General features: G+C 43.2%; 1 protein-coding gene across 3 annotated transcripts in view; it reads right to left on the bottom strand.

Moving 5' to 3' along the window:
* Window positions 1-509: 509 nt before the first annotated feature.
* The window catches only part of olfm2a (olfactomedin 2a), a 632,982-nt gene continuing 616,634 nt past the window's right edge, over window positions 510-16,857 (bottom strand). For all 3 annotated transcript variants that reach the window (XM_073069443.1, XM_073069444.1, XM_073069442.1), the window contains one exon: window positions 510-1,309. In XM_073069443.1, the coding sequence (XP_072925544.1) occupies window positions 632-1,309 (678 nt within the window). In that variant the 3' untranslated portion in view covers window positions 510-631. The remainder of the gene's footprint in view (window positions 1,310-16,857) is intronic.

A 16,857-nucleotide genomic window follows, 5' to 3' on the forward strand; every position in this document is an offset into this window, starting at 1 on the left:
ACCTCATTTTCCTGCCTTCTTCTCATAACCTTTGATGGCCTTACTAATCAAAAATCTATCAAACTCCACTGTGAATATACCCAATGACTTGGCAATGAATTCCACAGATTCACCATCCTTTGGCTAATGAAGTCCTTCCTCATCTCATTTCTAAAGGGGCGTCCTTCTAGCCATCAAATGCTCCTCATATATTAACCCTTTCATTTTCAGGATCATCACCTTTGCTTCTCACGCAACATCAGGAGAAAAAGCCTGCATGTATTTACCCTCCTCATATCCCGCATAATTTTGTATACTTCATTAAAATCTCCCCTTGTTCTCCTACATTCCAGGAAATAAAGTCCTAACCTATTTAACCTTTCCCTGTAGCTCTGGTTTGCTAGTCTCCCAGTATGTGAGATCAAAGAAAGATCGAAATGGGGAAGTCAAAACAAAAGACAGTGGAATCACTGATGGACTAAACCTGCTTGGGATCTATCTCTGAAGTCCTCCAATGAGATACCAGCCAATTTAACCATTTCAAAGTTAAACTTTATTGTTCAGTAACACAAAGAACCATGCGCACTCACACCAGACAGTCTTTTGTTCAATAAATGATACTTTTAAATGTAAAAAGAATTGTCCTATTACTTTACAATTCACCTGACGTCTTTACAACATGGAACAGCGTGACGTTGTAGAGAACCTGGTGGCCATTATTCCATGTGTATAGCGCGCGGTCTCTGGGGTTGTAGTCCAGCATGGATATGTGTGAGTACTGGTTGTGGAAAGGTATGTCGGTGTACTCGTAGCTCGATGTGTTAGTGTAGTAGGCAAAATAGATCTTGGCCCCTGCAAGGTGTGAGTTTGTCACGTAGAGGGTACCACAGATCACAAATGACTCGCCAGCGCTCCGCTTGGGGTAGCCTGTGTCCCAGCTCTGAAGGATCTCCAGTGTCTCGGCATCCAGCCGGCTGAGGATGATGTTGCCGGCATTCTGGTTGGTGGTGTAGACGGACCAGAGGCCACTCTCATCCACCATCAGGTCGATGTCGGAGAAGCCCCCCCAGGAATAGGGGTAGGTGTTGTTGTAGCCGGCGCCATCCAGGCTCCGCTGGACCAGCACACGGCGAGAGCGGAAGTGGTACTTGACGATGATGTTGCTCTGGTACTTGTTGTAGTAGAGGGAGCCGTTGAAGACCACGTGGCCCGTGCCAGCCCAGGGGTGGGGCAGGCGGTAGAAGACGAAATTCTGGCCCTTGGCAAAGTCGTTGAAGGAGCGGAACTCGTGGACAATGCGGCCGTTTAGGTAGCCGTCCATGGACCATATCTGGGGGGAGAAATGGTTCAGGTTAACAAGGCACACAACATCAGGGAGAGGCAGAGCAGAGAGCAAGAGGGCCCAAAACAGGTCACTGGGAGCACTGGATCACTGCATGACCTTGTAAGTGCTGGAGCACCGTGAAACCACTACCACTGGATTACCCTGAGACACTTCTGATGCTAGCTTGTACAACTTTATTGGCACTGGATTATTGTGTGACTCTGTTAGCTCTAAATCACTGCAGGAACACTATCAGCACTGGATCACTGTGAGACACTCAGCCCTGCATCACTGTCATCACTGCTTCCCTGTGAGATATTGTCACCATTGGACCATTGGATTTCTAAGACAATGTCACTACTGGATCACTTTAAGTTTCAGCATTCGATGTTCAATGCTCTCTTTACACTGGATTAGAGTGAGATATTCAGGGCAAGATTCTTGAGGGGCTTCCTCCCGAGAATTACATTTTACCCTCCCTGTGCATTACTTTTCTAGGGTGATTCCTGATTGGTTACCAACTACGATGAATTGGTGTTGACAGTGCTTGTGTTTTTTTTTTAACTTTGATTGTGTATAATGATGACTACTTTGAGTCTCTTACCACTGTAAGGATGGCACTCCTTGGAGCCCATCACTGTTTGTGGGAGGTTATAGAGTCATACGTTCATGGAGCGATTCACCCCAACATTCATGCTAACCAAGACACCCATTTCAGCTCGTCCCATTGGCACATTTGTCCCATATCCCTCTAAACCTTTCATATCCATGGACCTGCCCAAGTATCTTTTTAATGTTGTTATTATACCTGCCTCAATCAGGGTCTCAGTCTGAAAAGTCAACTATCTACTCATTTCCTTAGATGCTGCCTGACCTGCTGAGTTCCTCCAGTGTTTTGTGTGTGTTGCTCTGCATGAAGAAGTTGCCCTATTCAGTATCTCCTTTCAGCTTAAACACATCCTCTCACTCAATTTGATTGCCTTTCTCTGACAATACTTTGCGTACATTCACCCTCTGTCCCTCATGTTTTTTACACATCTATTAGGTCAGCCCTCAGCCTTCAAGCATGTCCAACCTTTCCCTATAATCCAAGACCTCAAGACATGGCAACATTCCCCTAAATCCTGATGAAGGGTCTTGACCCGAAATGTCGACTGTTTACTCTTTTTCCATAGTTCCTCCAGCATTTTGTGTGTGTTGCTTTGGATTGCCAGCATCTGCAAGTTTTGTCATGTTTGGGTTCTCCTAATTCTTCCCTTCTCTCTTTCCAGGGTGACTAAAACTGTACACAGTCCTCCAGGAGCATCCTCACCACACCTTGTATGAGATTGCAAAGCCCTCTCCAATAAACTCCACACAGTGTTACATGTGTGCAAGTCTGTTGGAGGTCAGGAACTCATTGGCTATAAATTGTTTACCTCTCTGAATCAGAATGTGTCTTATGAAGATTGGTTGAGCAAGCTGGGGCTTTTCTCTTTAGAGTGAAGGAGGATGAGAGGTTACCTGATAGAGGTGTACAAGACGATAAGTGGCATTGATAGAGTGGATAGTCAGAAGCTTTTTCCTGGGGCAGAAATGGCTAATACAAGAGGGCAGAATTTTAAAGTGATTGGAGGAGAGTATAGGAGGAATGTTAGAGGTAAGTTATTTACACAGAGAGTAATGGATGTGTGGAACACCCTGCCAAGGATGGTGATAGAGGCAGATACAATAAGGGGATTTAAGAAACTCTTATAAAGGCACATGGACAATATAAAAATGTAGGAGGAAAGGGAAAGATTGAGTAGGTTAAAAGTTTGGCACATCATCGTGGGACGAAGGGGGGCTGGTACTGTGCTGTAATGTGTTATGTTCTAGAATATAATGGATTCCAGTCCTACTCCACAGACCTGCCTGTCCAGTGAGGTGCTGAGTGAGTGCTGCTTTGTCTGGGGTACGGTCATCTACAAGGTATCACACCTAGGTTTTGTTTTCTCTGTCATATAATGAGCACAGTTTGTCTTCTTTCGCACATTGGTTGTGTGTCAGTCTTTGTGTGAGTTTCCCATTGATTCTATTGAATTTCGTTGTTCTACTGTGCATGCCCGCAAGAAAATGAATCTCAAGGTCGCATATGGTAACATATATGTACTTCGATAATAAATTTGCTTTGAATTTTGAAGTTTGAAAATATTCTGTAGCATTATTTAGAAGCAGAGGAATTAACACACAAAGCAAAGTTTATTTCTCCTTCAAACAAATGAGCTGATTACTATTGCATTACAGTTTGTAATAGTTTGCTGTATGGAAATTAGCTGTAAGTATGCCAATTTACAACCTAACAATAAACAGTTTTAATTAGCTGTAAAACAATTTGGGATGTTCTGGGACTGTGAAAGATATAGTGCAGTGTTTCTTCTTTATAATTCATCAGTTAGAAACCAGCTCAATAAAACTGAACCCAGTTCCTTAAATTCAGTTATCTTCCTAGCCATGATTTGGAGTATTGTGTACAGTTTAGGTCTCCTACCTACAGGAAAGAGGTCAGTAAGATTGAAAGTGTGCAGAGAAAATTTACAAGGAGGTTGCTGGGACTGGAAGCCCTGAGTTACAGGGAAAGGTAGAATAGGTTAGGCATTTATTCCCAGGAGTGTAGGAGAATGAGGAGACATTTGAGAGAGGAATATACAATTATTATGGGTACAGAGAGGACGAATGCAAGTAGGCTTTTTCCACTGAGGATGGATGAGACTAGAAGTAAAGGAAATAGATTAAGGGTGAATGGTGAAATATTTATGAGGAATCTGAAGGGGAAATTCTTTATTCAGTGGGTTGTGAGTGTGTGGTACACGCTGCCAGTGGAAGTAATGGCTCAATTTCAAAGTTCAAAGTAAGTTTATTATTGAAGTATTTGTATGTCACCGAATATAACCCTGAAATTCATTTTCAACAGTTAAGATAAATTTGGATATGCACATACAGTGGAGGATATGGACGGTTATGGTCCAGGTATGGGTTGGTGTGACTAGGCAGAATAATAATTCAGGCTGGACTAGATGGGCCAAGGGGCCTGTATCTGTGTTGTTGTGCTCTATGACTCTAAGATGATGAGGCTGGCGTTGACATTTCAAAAGATTCCTATTCTTCTGCAGTATGTTAGCCAGGACACCACATGCAAGGAAGGCCACTTGCTGCAATGATATATTGCTGTATTTCTTTGTGTATGTGATGTGCCAACCCCGACAATGCCAGCATTTATTGCTCATTCCCAAATGCTTCACTTATGGTGGGCTATGTGGGAGGGAACAGTTAGATTGATCTTTGAGTACAACATCATGGGCAAAATACTGTATTGTTCACTGTTTTGTTTTCTTGAACTGAAGAGGTAGTGAACAGCCAGTCACCGCATGTCACCCTTGCTGCTAGAGGTATTTTACAGCAGCTGATCAATCCACTTTGGTGAACCTGCACTCTCACGTTGAACATTCTGGGTGAGGATGACAGATTTCCTTTCCTGACGAACCAAAAGGTATTTCATAGGAATCCAGCTGTCTCTCAACTGCAACTGAGTCCAGCTTTTTGTTCAATGTTCAAATTTAGTTAATTACTTGAATCTAAATTCTCTATCAACCATTGTGGGAGTAATTGTGTTTGCCACTGTTTAGGATATATTGTATAGCACCGATATTTGTAATAAAGAATTTTGTAATTAAAAAAAAGGATGCCTTGCAAACAAGAGAAGTCTGTTGGTAGCTTAACCAGCAGACTCCTATCCACTGAACTAATCTATCTGGAACACACCTTGGCTCTTTCATCAGCTCTGAATAATTATTTCTTAATCCTTACCAGACTGCCATGGGAAATCTATTCCTTGCATCGATCATTCTCAGTGCAAACTCCTCATATCTAATCTAAATTTGTCTTTTGGCATTTTGAATCCATATATCCCTGCTCAATTTTCAGTCAGGCAGAGAGATGGATTCAGAATCACACCATCCTGAATCATCTGCTAAAATGCTTTCATTCCTTTCTCATGAAAAAGGGCTTTCAGCCCATCAGGCTCATGCTAGCTCTCAGCAGAGCAATCCCATCATCCCCATTCTTCTGGACCACTACGACATAACCTCCTTCATGTTTATCAGCTCCCCTTCGATTGCTTTTCTACTGATTAAGCTTTCTACTGTAGATATGCCAGCTACTGCACTGCCATGCCACTAATAGATCTGACTAATCAAGTCAGCTTCAGGCCAGCTTCCAATTGGTCATATCCTGCAAAGTAGACATCAACAAAAAAGTATGCTCCCCATGTCAAATTTCTTGTTTTAATTAGTTTATTGAAATATATGGATGTCACTAAGAATGCTGATATTTGATGCCTGTTTACAAGTTACAAGAGCTCTTATATGTTGAAGGTAAAGCCTTAACCTAGGAATCTACCTCATTGTGGTCCGTACACTTTATTGTCTATCTGCACTCTCTCTGTAACTGTAAAATTGTACTCTGCAGTCTGTTACTGCTTTTTTCTCGTACTACTGCAATGTACAGACGTCTTGAAATATTCTGTATGGATAGCTTGCTAAACAAAGGTTTTCACTATCTCTTGCTATATGTGACAATAATAAACCAATACTAATGAGTTGCAGGGGTAGTTTATTTCACTCGTGGGATTGGCAATGCAGAGATTCAGCAGCTTTAAATTCTGGGTGTTAACATATTGGATGATCTGTCCTGAGCTCAGCACAGAGATACAATCATAAGGAAAGCACACTAGCATCTTTTCTTTCTTAGGATAAGGAAGTTCAGCTTGTTAACAATCTTCTACAGATGCACTTTTGCATGTATCCTGACTGATAAATTTTCAATCTTTCATTACTATAGCTGGTAGTTCCCACTTCCTTCGAAAGGGCAACGATCATACCAATGCCCAAGAAAAGTAGGGTAAGCTACCTTATTGGCTATCATCCAGTAGCACTCACATCTACAGAGATCGAATTCTTTGAGAGGTTGGTCATGACTAGAATCAGCTCCTGCTCAGCAAGGATGTGGATGCACTGGACTTTGCCTATCACCACAATAGATCTACAGCAGATATGATCATATTGGCCCTTTACGGGGCCTTGGATCATCTGGACAATCCTAAATCTTATGTCAGGCTGCTGTTTATTAATTACAGCTCAGTGTGTAACACAATCATTCCTACAGTTCTGTTGAAAATCTCTAGAACTTGGGCCTCTGTACCTCCCTCTGCAACTGGATCCTCAACTCGCTCACCAGGAGACCACAGTCAGTGTGGATTGGAAATAACACCCCCACCTCACTGATAGTCAACTCTGACACACCGCAGAGATGTGTGCTTAGCCCACTGCTCTACATTCTCTACACCCCACAACTGCGTGGCTAGTCACAGTTCAAATTCTATCTATAAATCTGCTGACAACACAACTATTGTTGGCGGAATATCAGATGGTGTACTGGAGCGACGTAGATCAGCTGTTCGAATGGTGTTCTAGAGAGAGTATTCCACAGGGGTCCATATTATGACCGGTTCTTTTACATTATGAGTCAATGATTTGGATGATGGAATTGACGGCTTTGCTGCAAAGTTTGCAGATGATATGAAGATAGGTGGAGGAGCAGGTAGTTTTTAAGGAAATGTAGAGGCTACAGAAAGACTTAGACAGATTAGGAGAATGGGAAAAGAAATGGCAAATGGAATACAGTGTTTGTAAGTGTATGGTCCTGCATTTTGGTAAAAGAAATAAAAAGGTTGACTATTTTCTAAATGGAGAAAAAATACAAAAACTGAGATACAAAGAGACTTGGAAGACCTTGTACAAGATTCCCTAAAGGTTAATTTGCAGGTTGAGTCTGTGGTGAGGGAGGTAAATGTAATGTTAGCATTCATGTCAAGACGACTAGAATATAAAAACAACAATGTAATGTTGAAACTTTATAAAGCACTGTTGAAACCTCACTTGGAGTATTGTGAGCAGGTTTGGGCCCCTTATCTTAGAAAGGATGAGCTGAAACTGGAGAGGGTTCAAAGGAGGTTCACGAAAATGACTGCATGTTTGAATGGCTTGTCATATGAAGAGCGTTTGATGGCTCTGGGCCTGTTACTGGAATTCAGAGGAATAAGGGTGTGACCTCATTGAAACCTTTCAAATTGTGAAAGGCCTTGATAGAGTGTATGTGGAGAGGATGTTTCCTATGGTGCGAGAGTCTAAGACCAGAGGACACAGCCTCAGAATAGAGGGTATCCTTTTATAATAGAGATGAGGAGGAATTTCTTTAGCCAGAGAGTGGTGAACCTATGGAATTCATTGCCACAGGCAGCTGTAGAGGCCAAGACTGTATGTACATTTAAGGCATAGATTCTTAATTGGTCAGGGCATGAAGAGCTTTGGAGAGAAGGCAGGAGATTGGGGCTGAGAGGAAAATTGATTCAGCCAGAATGAAAGAGCAGAGCAGACTCAATGGGCCAAATGGCCTGATTCTGCACCTATAACTTATGGTTTATGGAGTTTTGGTGTTGCAGCAACAACCTTGCACTCAACATTGGTAAGACCAAAGAACTGATTGTGAACATCAAATAGAGTAAGACAAGGGAACACACACCAGAACTCATTAAAGGATCAGACGTGGAAAAGGTGAGCAAATTCTTAGGTGTCAACATCTCTGATGACCTATGCTGAGCCACAAACAAAGGCATATCAGCAACTATATTTCATCAGGAGTTTGAGGAGGTTTGGTATGTCACCAAAGAAACTCGCAAATTTCTACAGATGTGCCGTGGCGAGCATTCTAATTGCCTGGATCACCATCTGGTGGGCTGTTGCACAGGATTGAAATAAGCTGTAACCTTGTAAACTCAGCTCCATCATGGGTAATGGCCTCCAGAGTATCCAAGATATCTTCAAGGATGGGTGACTCAACATGCAGCATCCATCATTCAGGAGCCCCATCACCCAGGTCATGCCCTCTTCTAATTGCACCATCAGGCAGGAGTACAGAAGCCTGTAGGCACACACTCAGTGATTGAGGAACATCTTCCCCTCTGCTAACTGATTTCTGAATGCTGTAATACACATTTTTTCTATTATTGTGCTTTGCAATGTACCGCTGCCGCAAAGACAACACATTTTACAACATATACTGGTGATATTAAACCTGATTCTGACTCTGAAGAGCCTTCATAATAACAATATAACATTAAGTTTGAGAGTGATGAGGTTAATTCTGAAACAAGCCAATTAAGGAGGAATGTAGATTGGAAACACATTAAAAAATGATGCTTATAAAAGACAAATAAGATTTTTTTTTAAATTGTTCATATGATGCTGCATGTATGGAAGTCTTAGACTTGCTTCTCTTTAAACAAAAATTGACAGGATAATCTGGGTCAAACTCATTAAAAAGTCAATATTGTCTTTAATATTGATCCACATCTTGTCAACCTTATGAAAAGCTATTGAAACAGTCCATTCCTCCTTGTTTGATTAGGACTCAGCCACAGGGTGTGGAATCCCTCATCTCCACATTCTACACTCGCTGAAACATTCTCTGCTATCCATGGTTCTGGTTCATCACCCTGTCATAGTCATGCTGACAGAGGCATACAGTATGGGAATTGTCCCTTTGGCCCTCCGAGTCTGTGCCAACCATCACACACTCATTTACATTAATCCCATTTATTATTGCCCTACATTCCCATCATCAACCTCTCACCTATACAGTAGGGGCAATTTACAGTGGCCATTTTACCAAATTGGTTGGCTTTCGGTGAGAAAAGACTAGAGCTCCTGAGGAAATCAATGTGGTGACATGCAAACATGCAAACTCAACACAACGCCACCAGGGTTCAGCACTGAACCTGGCTTTGGCAGTGCAAGGCTGCAGCTCTACTACCTGTGCTTCTGCATCAGCAATATTATTTAACACAGGAGGCTCTTTGGCCTATCAAATCGTTACCATCTCTCAGAGGAACCCCACAAGTCTCATTTTTCCCATTTATTTCCCTGTAAATGTTTCCCTCTCCCATGCCCAATAATGTCACCTGATTCTCCCAACCCCCAACTATTCTATGAGCAATTTACAGTCACTGAGTAAGCCTCCAATATGTCTTTGGGACCTTGAAGGAACAGACACACAGGAAGAATGTGCAAACTCCTCATAGACAGCACCAGAGGTCAGGGCTGAACCAGGATCACTGGAGATATGAGGCAGAAGAGTCCCTACAACTTCTTCTCCTTTACAATTCCATCAACTTTTCTTTGACTCGTTCTGCTACACCTACAATTAACTGAAGCCAATGACCCTGCTCTGAATCTCCATGGGATGATAATTCCTGCAGCACTAATGGGGAGAGACAATTCCTAGAACTCTCCTTTCCACTTATCAAAGTGATCAGAATTAAGTATCGCCACCTCCATCATTCAGGATCATCAGCTCCGAGGACTCATTCAATCCAGGCCATGTTCTCTTCTCACTGCTGTCACTGGGGAGGATTTTCAGGAGTCTTGTGTCCCACACCACCAGGTTCAGGGACAGTTATTACCCTACAACCACCTGACTGGATAATTTAATTCACCTCATCATTGAACTGATTTGATAAACTATGAATTTATTTGAAGGACTCTACAACTCTCAATGCTCTCAACATATAGTACTTATTTATTTATTATTATTATTTGATTTTTTCTATTTCGTATTTGAACAATTTGTTTGTTTGCCTGTGTTTGATTGTGTGTAGTTTTTTATCGATTCTATTGTTACTGTGAATATTCACAAGAAAATGAATCTTAGCAACATAAATGTACTCTGATAATACATTGATTTATTGAAATACAGCATGGACAGGTCCTTCTGGCCCTTCGATCCGTGTTGCTTAGCAATTCCCCAAGTAAACTCTAGCCTAACTCGCAGTCTCCCATGATATTGTTGTTACCTATTTTGTTTGCCTCCTCAGATTCCACCACCCAATGACAACGGGGGCTTTTTATAGAGGACAATTAACCTAACAAGTGGAATGCCCAAATTCAACTATCAATTCCATACAGACAGCACTGGAGGTCAAGAATGTTCATGTGCACTCAGTATGTGTGTGCGTGGATCTGTTAGTAAGTGTGGATCTGTTAGTGAGTGTGGATCTGTTAGTGAGTGTATGGATCTGTTAGCGAGTGTGTGGATCTATTAGTGAGTGTGTGGATCTGTTAGTGAGTGTGGATCTGTTAGTGAGTGTGTGGATCTGTTAGCGTCTGTGTATCTGCTAGTGAGTGTGGATCTGTTAGCGAGTGTGGATCTGTTAGCGAGTGTGTGGATCTGTTAGTGAGTGTGGATCTGTTAGCGAGTGTGTGGATCTGTTAGCGAGTTTGGATCTGTTAGTGAGTGTGTGGATCTGTTAGTGAGTGTGGATCTGTTAGTGAGTGTGTGGATCTGTTAGCGAGTGTGGATCTGTTAGTGAGTGTGGATCTGTTAGTGAGTGTGTGGATCTGTTAGCGAGTGTGGATCTGTTAGCGAGTGTGTGGATCTGTTAGTGAGTGTGGATCTGTTAGCAAGTGTGTGGATCTGTTAGTGAGTGTGGATCTGTTGGTGAGTGTGTGGATCTGTTAGTGAGTGTGGATCTGTTAGTGAGTGTATGGATCTGTTAGGGAGTGTATGGATCTGTTAGTGAGTGTGTGGATCTGTTAGGGAGTGTATGGATCTGTTAGTGAGTGTGGATCTGTTAGTGAGTGTGTGGATCTGTTAGCGAGTGTGGATCTGTTAGTGAGTGTATGGATCTGTTAGCGAGTGTGTGGATCTATTAGTGAGTGTGGATCTGTTAACAAGTGTGTGGATCTGTTAGTGAGTGTGGATCTGTTGGTGAATGTGTGGATCTGTTAGTGAGTGTGGATCTGTTAGTGAGTGTATGGATCTGTTAGTGAGTGTGGATCTGTTAGTGAGTGTGTGGATCTGTTAGTGAGTGTGGATCTGTTAGTGAGTGTATGGATCTGTTAGGGAGTGTATGGATCTGTTAGTGAGTGTGTGGATCTGTTAGGGAGTGTATGGATCTGTTAGTGAGTGTGGATCTGTTAGTGAGTGTGTGGATCTGTTAGCGAGTGTGGATCTGTTAGTGAGTGTATGGATCTGTTAGCGAGTGTGTGGATCTATTAGTGAGTGTGGATCTGTTAACAAGTGTGTGGATCTGTTAGTGAGTGTGGATCTGTTGGTGAATGTGTGGATCTGTTAGTGAGTGTGGATCTGTTAGTGAGTGTATGGATCTGTTAGTGAGTGTGGATCTGTTAGTGAGTGTGTGGATCTGTTAGCGAGTGTGGATCTGTTAGTGAGTGTATGGATCTGTTAGCGAGTGTGTGGATCTATTAGTGAGTGTGTGGATCTGTTAGTGAGTGTGTGGATCTGTTAGCGAGTGTGTGGATCTATTAGTGAGTGTGTGGATCTGTTAGCGAGTGTGGATCTGTTAGCGAGTGTGTGGATCTGTTAGTGAGTGTGGATCTGTTAGCGAGTGTGTGGATCTGTTAGCGAGTGTGGATCTGTTAGTGAGTGTGTGGATCTGTTAGTGAGTGTGGATCTGTTAGTGAGTGTGTGGATCTGTTAGTGAGTGTGGATCTGTTAGTGAGTGTGTGGATCTGTTAGTGAGTGTGTGGATCTGTTAGCGAGTGTGGATCTGTTAGCGAGTGTGTGGATCTGTTAGTGAGTGTGGATCTGTTAGTGAGTGTGTGGATCTGTTAGTGAGTGTGGATCTGTTAGCGAGTGTGTGGATCTGTTAGCAAGTGTGGATCTGTTAGTGAGTGTGTGGATCTGTTAGTGAGTGTGGATCTGTTAGTGAGTGTGTGGATCTGTTAGCGAGTGTGGATCTGTTAGTGAGTGTGGATCTGTTAGTGAGTGTGTGGATCTGTTAGCGAGTGTGGATCTGTTAGCGAGTGTGTGGATCTGTTAGTGAGTGTGGATCTGTTGGTGAGTGTGTGGATCTGTTAGTGAGTGTGGACCTGTTAGTGAGTGTGGATCTGTTGGTGAGTGTGTGGATCTGTTAGCGAGAGTGTGGATCTGTTAGCGAGTGTGGATCTGTTAGCGAGTGTGTGGATCTGTTAGTGAGTGTGGACCTGTTAGTGAGTATGTGGATCTGTTAGTGAGTGTGTGGACCTGTTAGTGAGTGTGTGGATCTGTTAGCGAGTGTGGATCTGTTAGTGAGTGTGGATCTGTTGGTGAGTGTGTGGATCTGTTAGTGAGTGTGGATCTGTTAGTGAGTGTATGGATCTGTTAGCGAGTGTGTGGATCTGTTAGTGAGTGTGGATCTGTTGGTGAGTGTGTGGATCTGTTAGTGAGTGTGGATCTGTTAGTGAGTATGTGGATCTGTTAGCGAGCGTGGATCTGTTGGTGAGTGTGGATCTGTTAGCGAGTGTGTGGATCTGTTAGTGAGTGTGGATTTGTTAGCGACTGTGTGGATCTGTTTGGAGTAACGTTTTGCAAAAGTGGTTCAACAGTGCTGACCATCTCATGCTGATGTGCATGTATCTACCATTATCCATAGACTGTTCCTGTAACAGAGACTAGTGCCTCCTTTTCTCTGTGGGCACGAGGAAAACAATAATAGCACCCCCCACCCCTTCCTTGTTTTACAGTATTCTTTGGTCAAAGCTGGTGTTCCCTGCTGAATCCAATTAACAACCTGATGATTGTTCTAAACTTGCAAAGTAGCTTGGTTGCTCAGATCATGAATGTAAACAACAAACGCTTTCAGACCAAGCCTATGGAGATTCAAAGCCCTTCTGTTTCACTGTGATATATCACACTGTGTTCAAGAACAAGCTTTAATTAATTCCCCAAGCTGATTTTGATGCTTAATCAGACACCGGTGTGACTAATCAGCTCAACATGCCTTTGCTTTTAAGATCCAAGTGAATGGCAGCTTAAGATACATTTACTAATATTTTATGCTACCAGTCAGACATTGTGTTTACATTGTCTTTAAAGAGTGTAGTGGGTTCTGCTCTGTGAACTGATCTCCAGCCGGCTAACTATCCTTTGCAAATAGGCATCAAGTTGCTTCCATTTGTGACCTGATTGTGAAGAGATGGAAGTAAAGCTGCCAACGTATCACAGGTGATCAATGGGTTCTCACTTCCAGAGGAGGGTTTACATCAGTAGAAGGTTCTACAATATCTCAAGCCCCTTCGCCTGTGTAAACTCTCAGAAAATAATATTATTTACACTAGGTTGCACGTTAACTTTTGAATCTAACGCGAATGATTTGAACTTCTGGAGGAGCCAAACACATTTGCTGCACTGTGATCAAACAATCTGCTGAAGCGACTCAGCATGTCAAGCCACATCGGTGGGAGGGCAGAAATAGTCCATATTTCGAGTCAGAACCCTGCATCAGAACTCTTTTGCCCCCACAGATGCTGCTCAACCTGCTGAGTTTTTTCCAGCAGATTGTTTGTTCTAGCACTCTCGAATCCATATTCAGTGTAAAGGCTGGTCTCACACTGACCACAAGGAATAAGCCTAACACCTGGCCTTGATCTCCTGACCCTAGCCATTAACCCTGATCATGTAACCTCTACTTTCACCTTCAGAGGATGATGATAGGGACCAGGAACTGAGATTATTCTTTCATGACCACACCCTCACCATTTTGGGATTAAATATTCAGAAGGAATTGCCAGTAGAGGGTTAATTACGACAAGGGAAAATAAAACAAATACAATGTGGAGAGCTAGCATCAAATGAAAGAAGAGCAGTACCAATGAAACTGCATTGCTTACCCTCATCCCTGAAGGTTGGAGCTGTGGCACAGCTGGTAGGACTACTGCCCCACTGACTGCCACTGCTCTCTGTGTGGAGTTTGCACGTGCTCCCTGTAACTACATGGGTTTCCTCCCAGGTACTCTGGGTTCCTCCCTCATCCCAAACACGTGCAAGTTAGTAGGGTTGATTGATCACTGTAAATTGTCTCTAGTGCAGAACTGAGGGGGATACGGGGAGAACAGATCAAAGGGAAAAGTAGCTGGAATGACACTAGGCTGGCACAAAACAATGGGATGAGTGGCCTCCTATACTGTAAAGAAATATTAAAATTTGGAATCATCCAGCAGATTTTTTTTCATAGTTTTTATGCTTAATGTAGTTTCCTCGCATTTTATCCCATCTAACAGTAGCATTTCCCACCATCCATCCTGGCCCTACTTGTAAGGAGTTTGTACGTTCTCCCAGTGACGGCACGGATTTAGTCCGGGTGCTCCGGGTCCCCCCAACATTCCAAAGGTGAACCGGTTGGTAGGTTAATTGGTCTTTGTAAATTGACACATGAAAGGCTTGATTAAATCGGGGGGTTGCTGGGCAGCGTGGCTCGAGGGCAGGAATGGCCGGCCCCACGCTCTATCTCAAGAAATAAATAAAAGCTGCATCTCCATCTGGAATGGGAGCAGCCAAGCATCAGACCCGAAGTCCCTACAAAGGATCGTGAGAATGGCTGAGAGGATCGTAGGGGTCTCACTACCATCTACTGGGAACATTTATCAGGAGCGCTGCATACACAGATCCCGCCCATCCATCCAGCACCCTCTTTCTACCATCCTGCAGGAGACTCTGATACATAAAAGCAAGAAGAGTCAGGATGAGAGACAGTTTCTTCCCTCAGGCCATTAGGCTACATTGCATTCGAAGTGTCACTGGTTAATCTGTTCTGCACTTTACAATGACAAGAGAATCTATAGATGTTGGAAATCCAAGCAACACACTCAAAATGCTGGGGGAACTCAGCAGGCCAGTCAGCATCTGTGGAAAAGAGGAAACAGCCAACATTTTGGGCCGAGGCCCTTCGTCGGGACTGGAAAGGAAGAGGAGAGAGAAGTCAGAACATGAAGGTTGGGGGGGTGAAGGAAGGAGTGCAAGGTGGTAGATGACAGGTGAAATTGGGAGGGGGGAGGGGTGAGGTAATGTACTGGGAAGCTGATAGATGAAAGAAATAAAGGGCTGGAGAAGGGGGAATCCGATAGGGGAGAGTAAAAGACCATGGAGAAAAGCAAAGGGGGTGGAGCATCAGAGGAAGGTGTTGGGCAGGTAAGGAGATATGGTGAGAGAGGGAAATGGGAATGGTGAAGGGGGAGGTCCTGCTTTTTCTGGCAGATGAAGTGTAGGTACTTGGACAAGTGATCTACAAATCTGTGTCAGGTCTCACTGATCTATAGGAGCCCACCTTGGTGAACTGGTCTCCCAACCTATATCAGGTTATCAGGTCTCACCTATGCTCTCTCTGGTACAAAAAGTGGGATCTCCTGGTGGCCACCCACTTTAATTCTACTTCCCATTCCCAGTCCGACATGTCAGCCGATGGCCTCCTCTACTGTATCGATGGGGCCACACTCAGGTTGGAGGAACAACACCTTATATACCAGCTGGGTAGCCTCCAACCTGATGGCACGAACATCGATTTCTCGAACTTCCAGTAATCATTGCCCCTCCTTCAGCATTCCACTTCCCGTTTCCCTCTCTCACATTATATCCTTACCTGTCCATCACCCCCCTCCGGTGCTCCTCCCCTTCCCTTTCTTCCACGGTCTTCTACCCTCTCCTATCAGATTCTCCCTTCTTCAACCCTTTATCTCTTCCATCTATCAGCTGCCCAGCTCTTTAGTTCACCCCTCCCCCTCTCCCAGTTTCACCCGTCACCTACCACCTTGTTCTTCTTCCTCCTCTCCCCCACCTTCTTACTCTAACTTCTCAACTTTTTACTCCAACCCTGATGAAGGGTCTGGGTCCAAAACATCAACTCCTACTCTTCTCCATAGATGCTGCCTGGCCTGCTGAGTTCCTCCAGCATACAGGTGTGTTGCCTGTACCTTACAATATTTAATTTATGCACCTTACTTTGTTTATTTATGCATAAATTCTATCTGTACTTTCCTAAGTTATCATGTGTTCTGTGTGTTATGTGTACTACTATGCTTTACACCCTGGTTTGGAGAAACATTACCTTGTTTGACAGTATACATGCATAGAGTTAAATGACAATAAACTTGACTTGCCTTGATTATTATTTGTGAATTAGTATTTGCACAGTTTGTCTTCTTTAATACATTGATTGTAAGTCTTTGTGTATAATTTTCACTTGTTGTATTGTCAATGCCTGCAAGAAAATAGATCTCAGGGTTCTATATGGTGACGTGCGTGTGTGTGCGTGTGGGTGTTCTTTGATAATAAAATTTACTTTGAATGTCTTTTGATTTGGGAGTCTCCTACTGGGGAAACATCTCAACATCCACCTGTCATTTGTCATCTGATATGTTTTTGTAAGATCACTTTTCATTCTGCACCACAGAGTAAATATCTACAAGTATCAGTCTCAATATCTGTTGAACCCCAGACTTCTCACTGGAGGGCCAATATTATCCCCTTAGTGCACAAACTTTCACCACCTCGTCCTCCAACTGTAAAGGTCCCAGTCAGTCTGGTTCATTGACATGACTGAAACATTGCACAATTAATTAATGTCAGGGGGGAAAGGTTAAATTAGTGAATGACTTAGCATCAGCAGCATCATTCACCATTATAATCACCAATGTACAATATGTAAA

This window comes from Hemitrygon akajei, chromosome 16 (assembly GCF_048418815.1).
Source record: "Hemitrygon akajei chromosome 16, sHemAka1.3, whole genome shotgun sequence".
NCBI classification, from domain to species: domain Eukaryota; kingdom Metazoa; phylum Chordata; class Chondrichthyes; order Myliobatiformes; family Dasyatidae; genus Hemitrygon; species Hemitrygon akajei.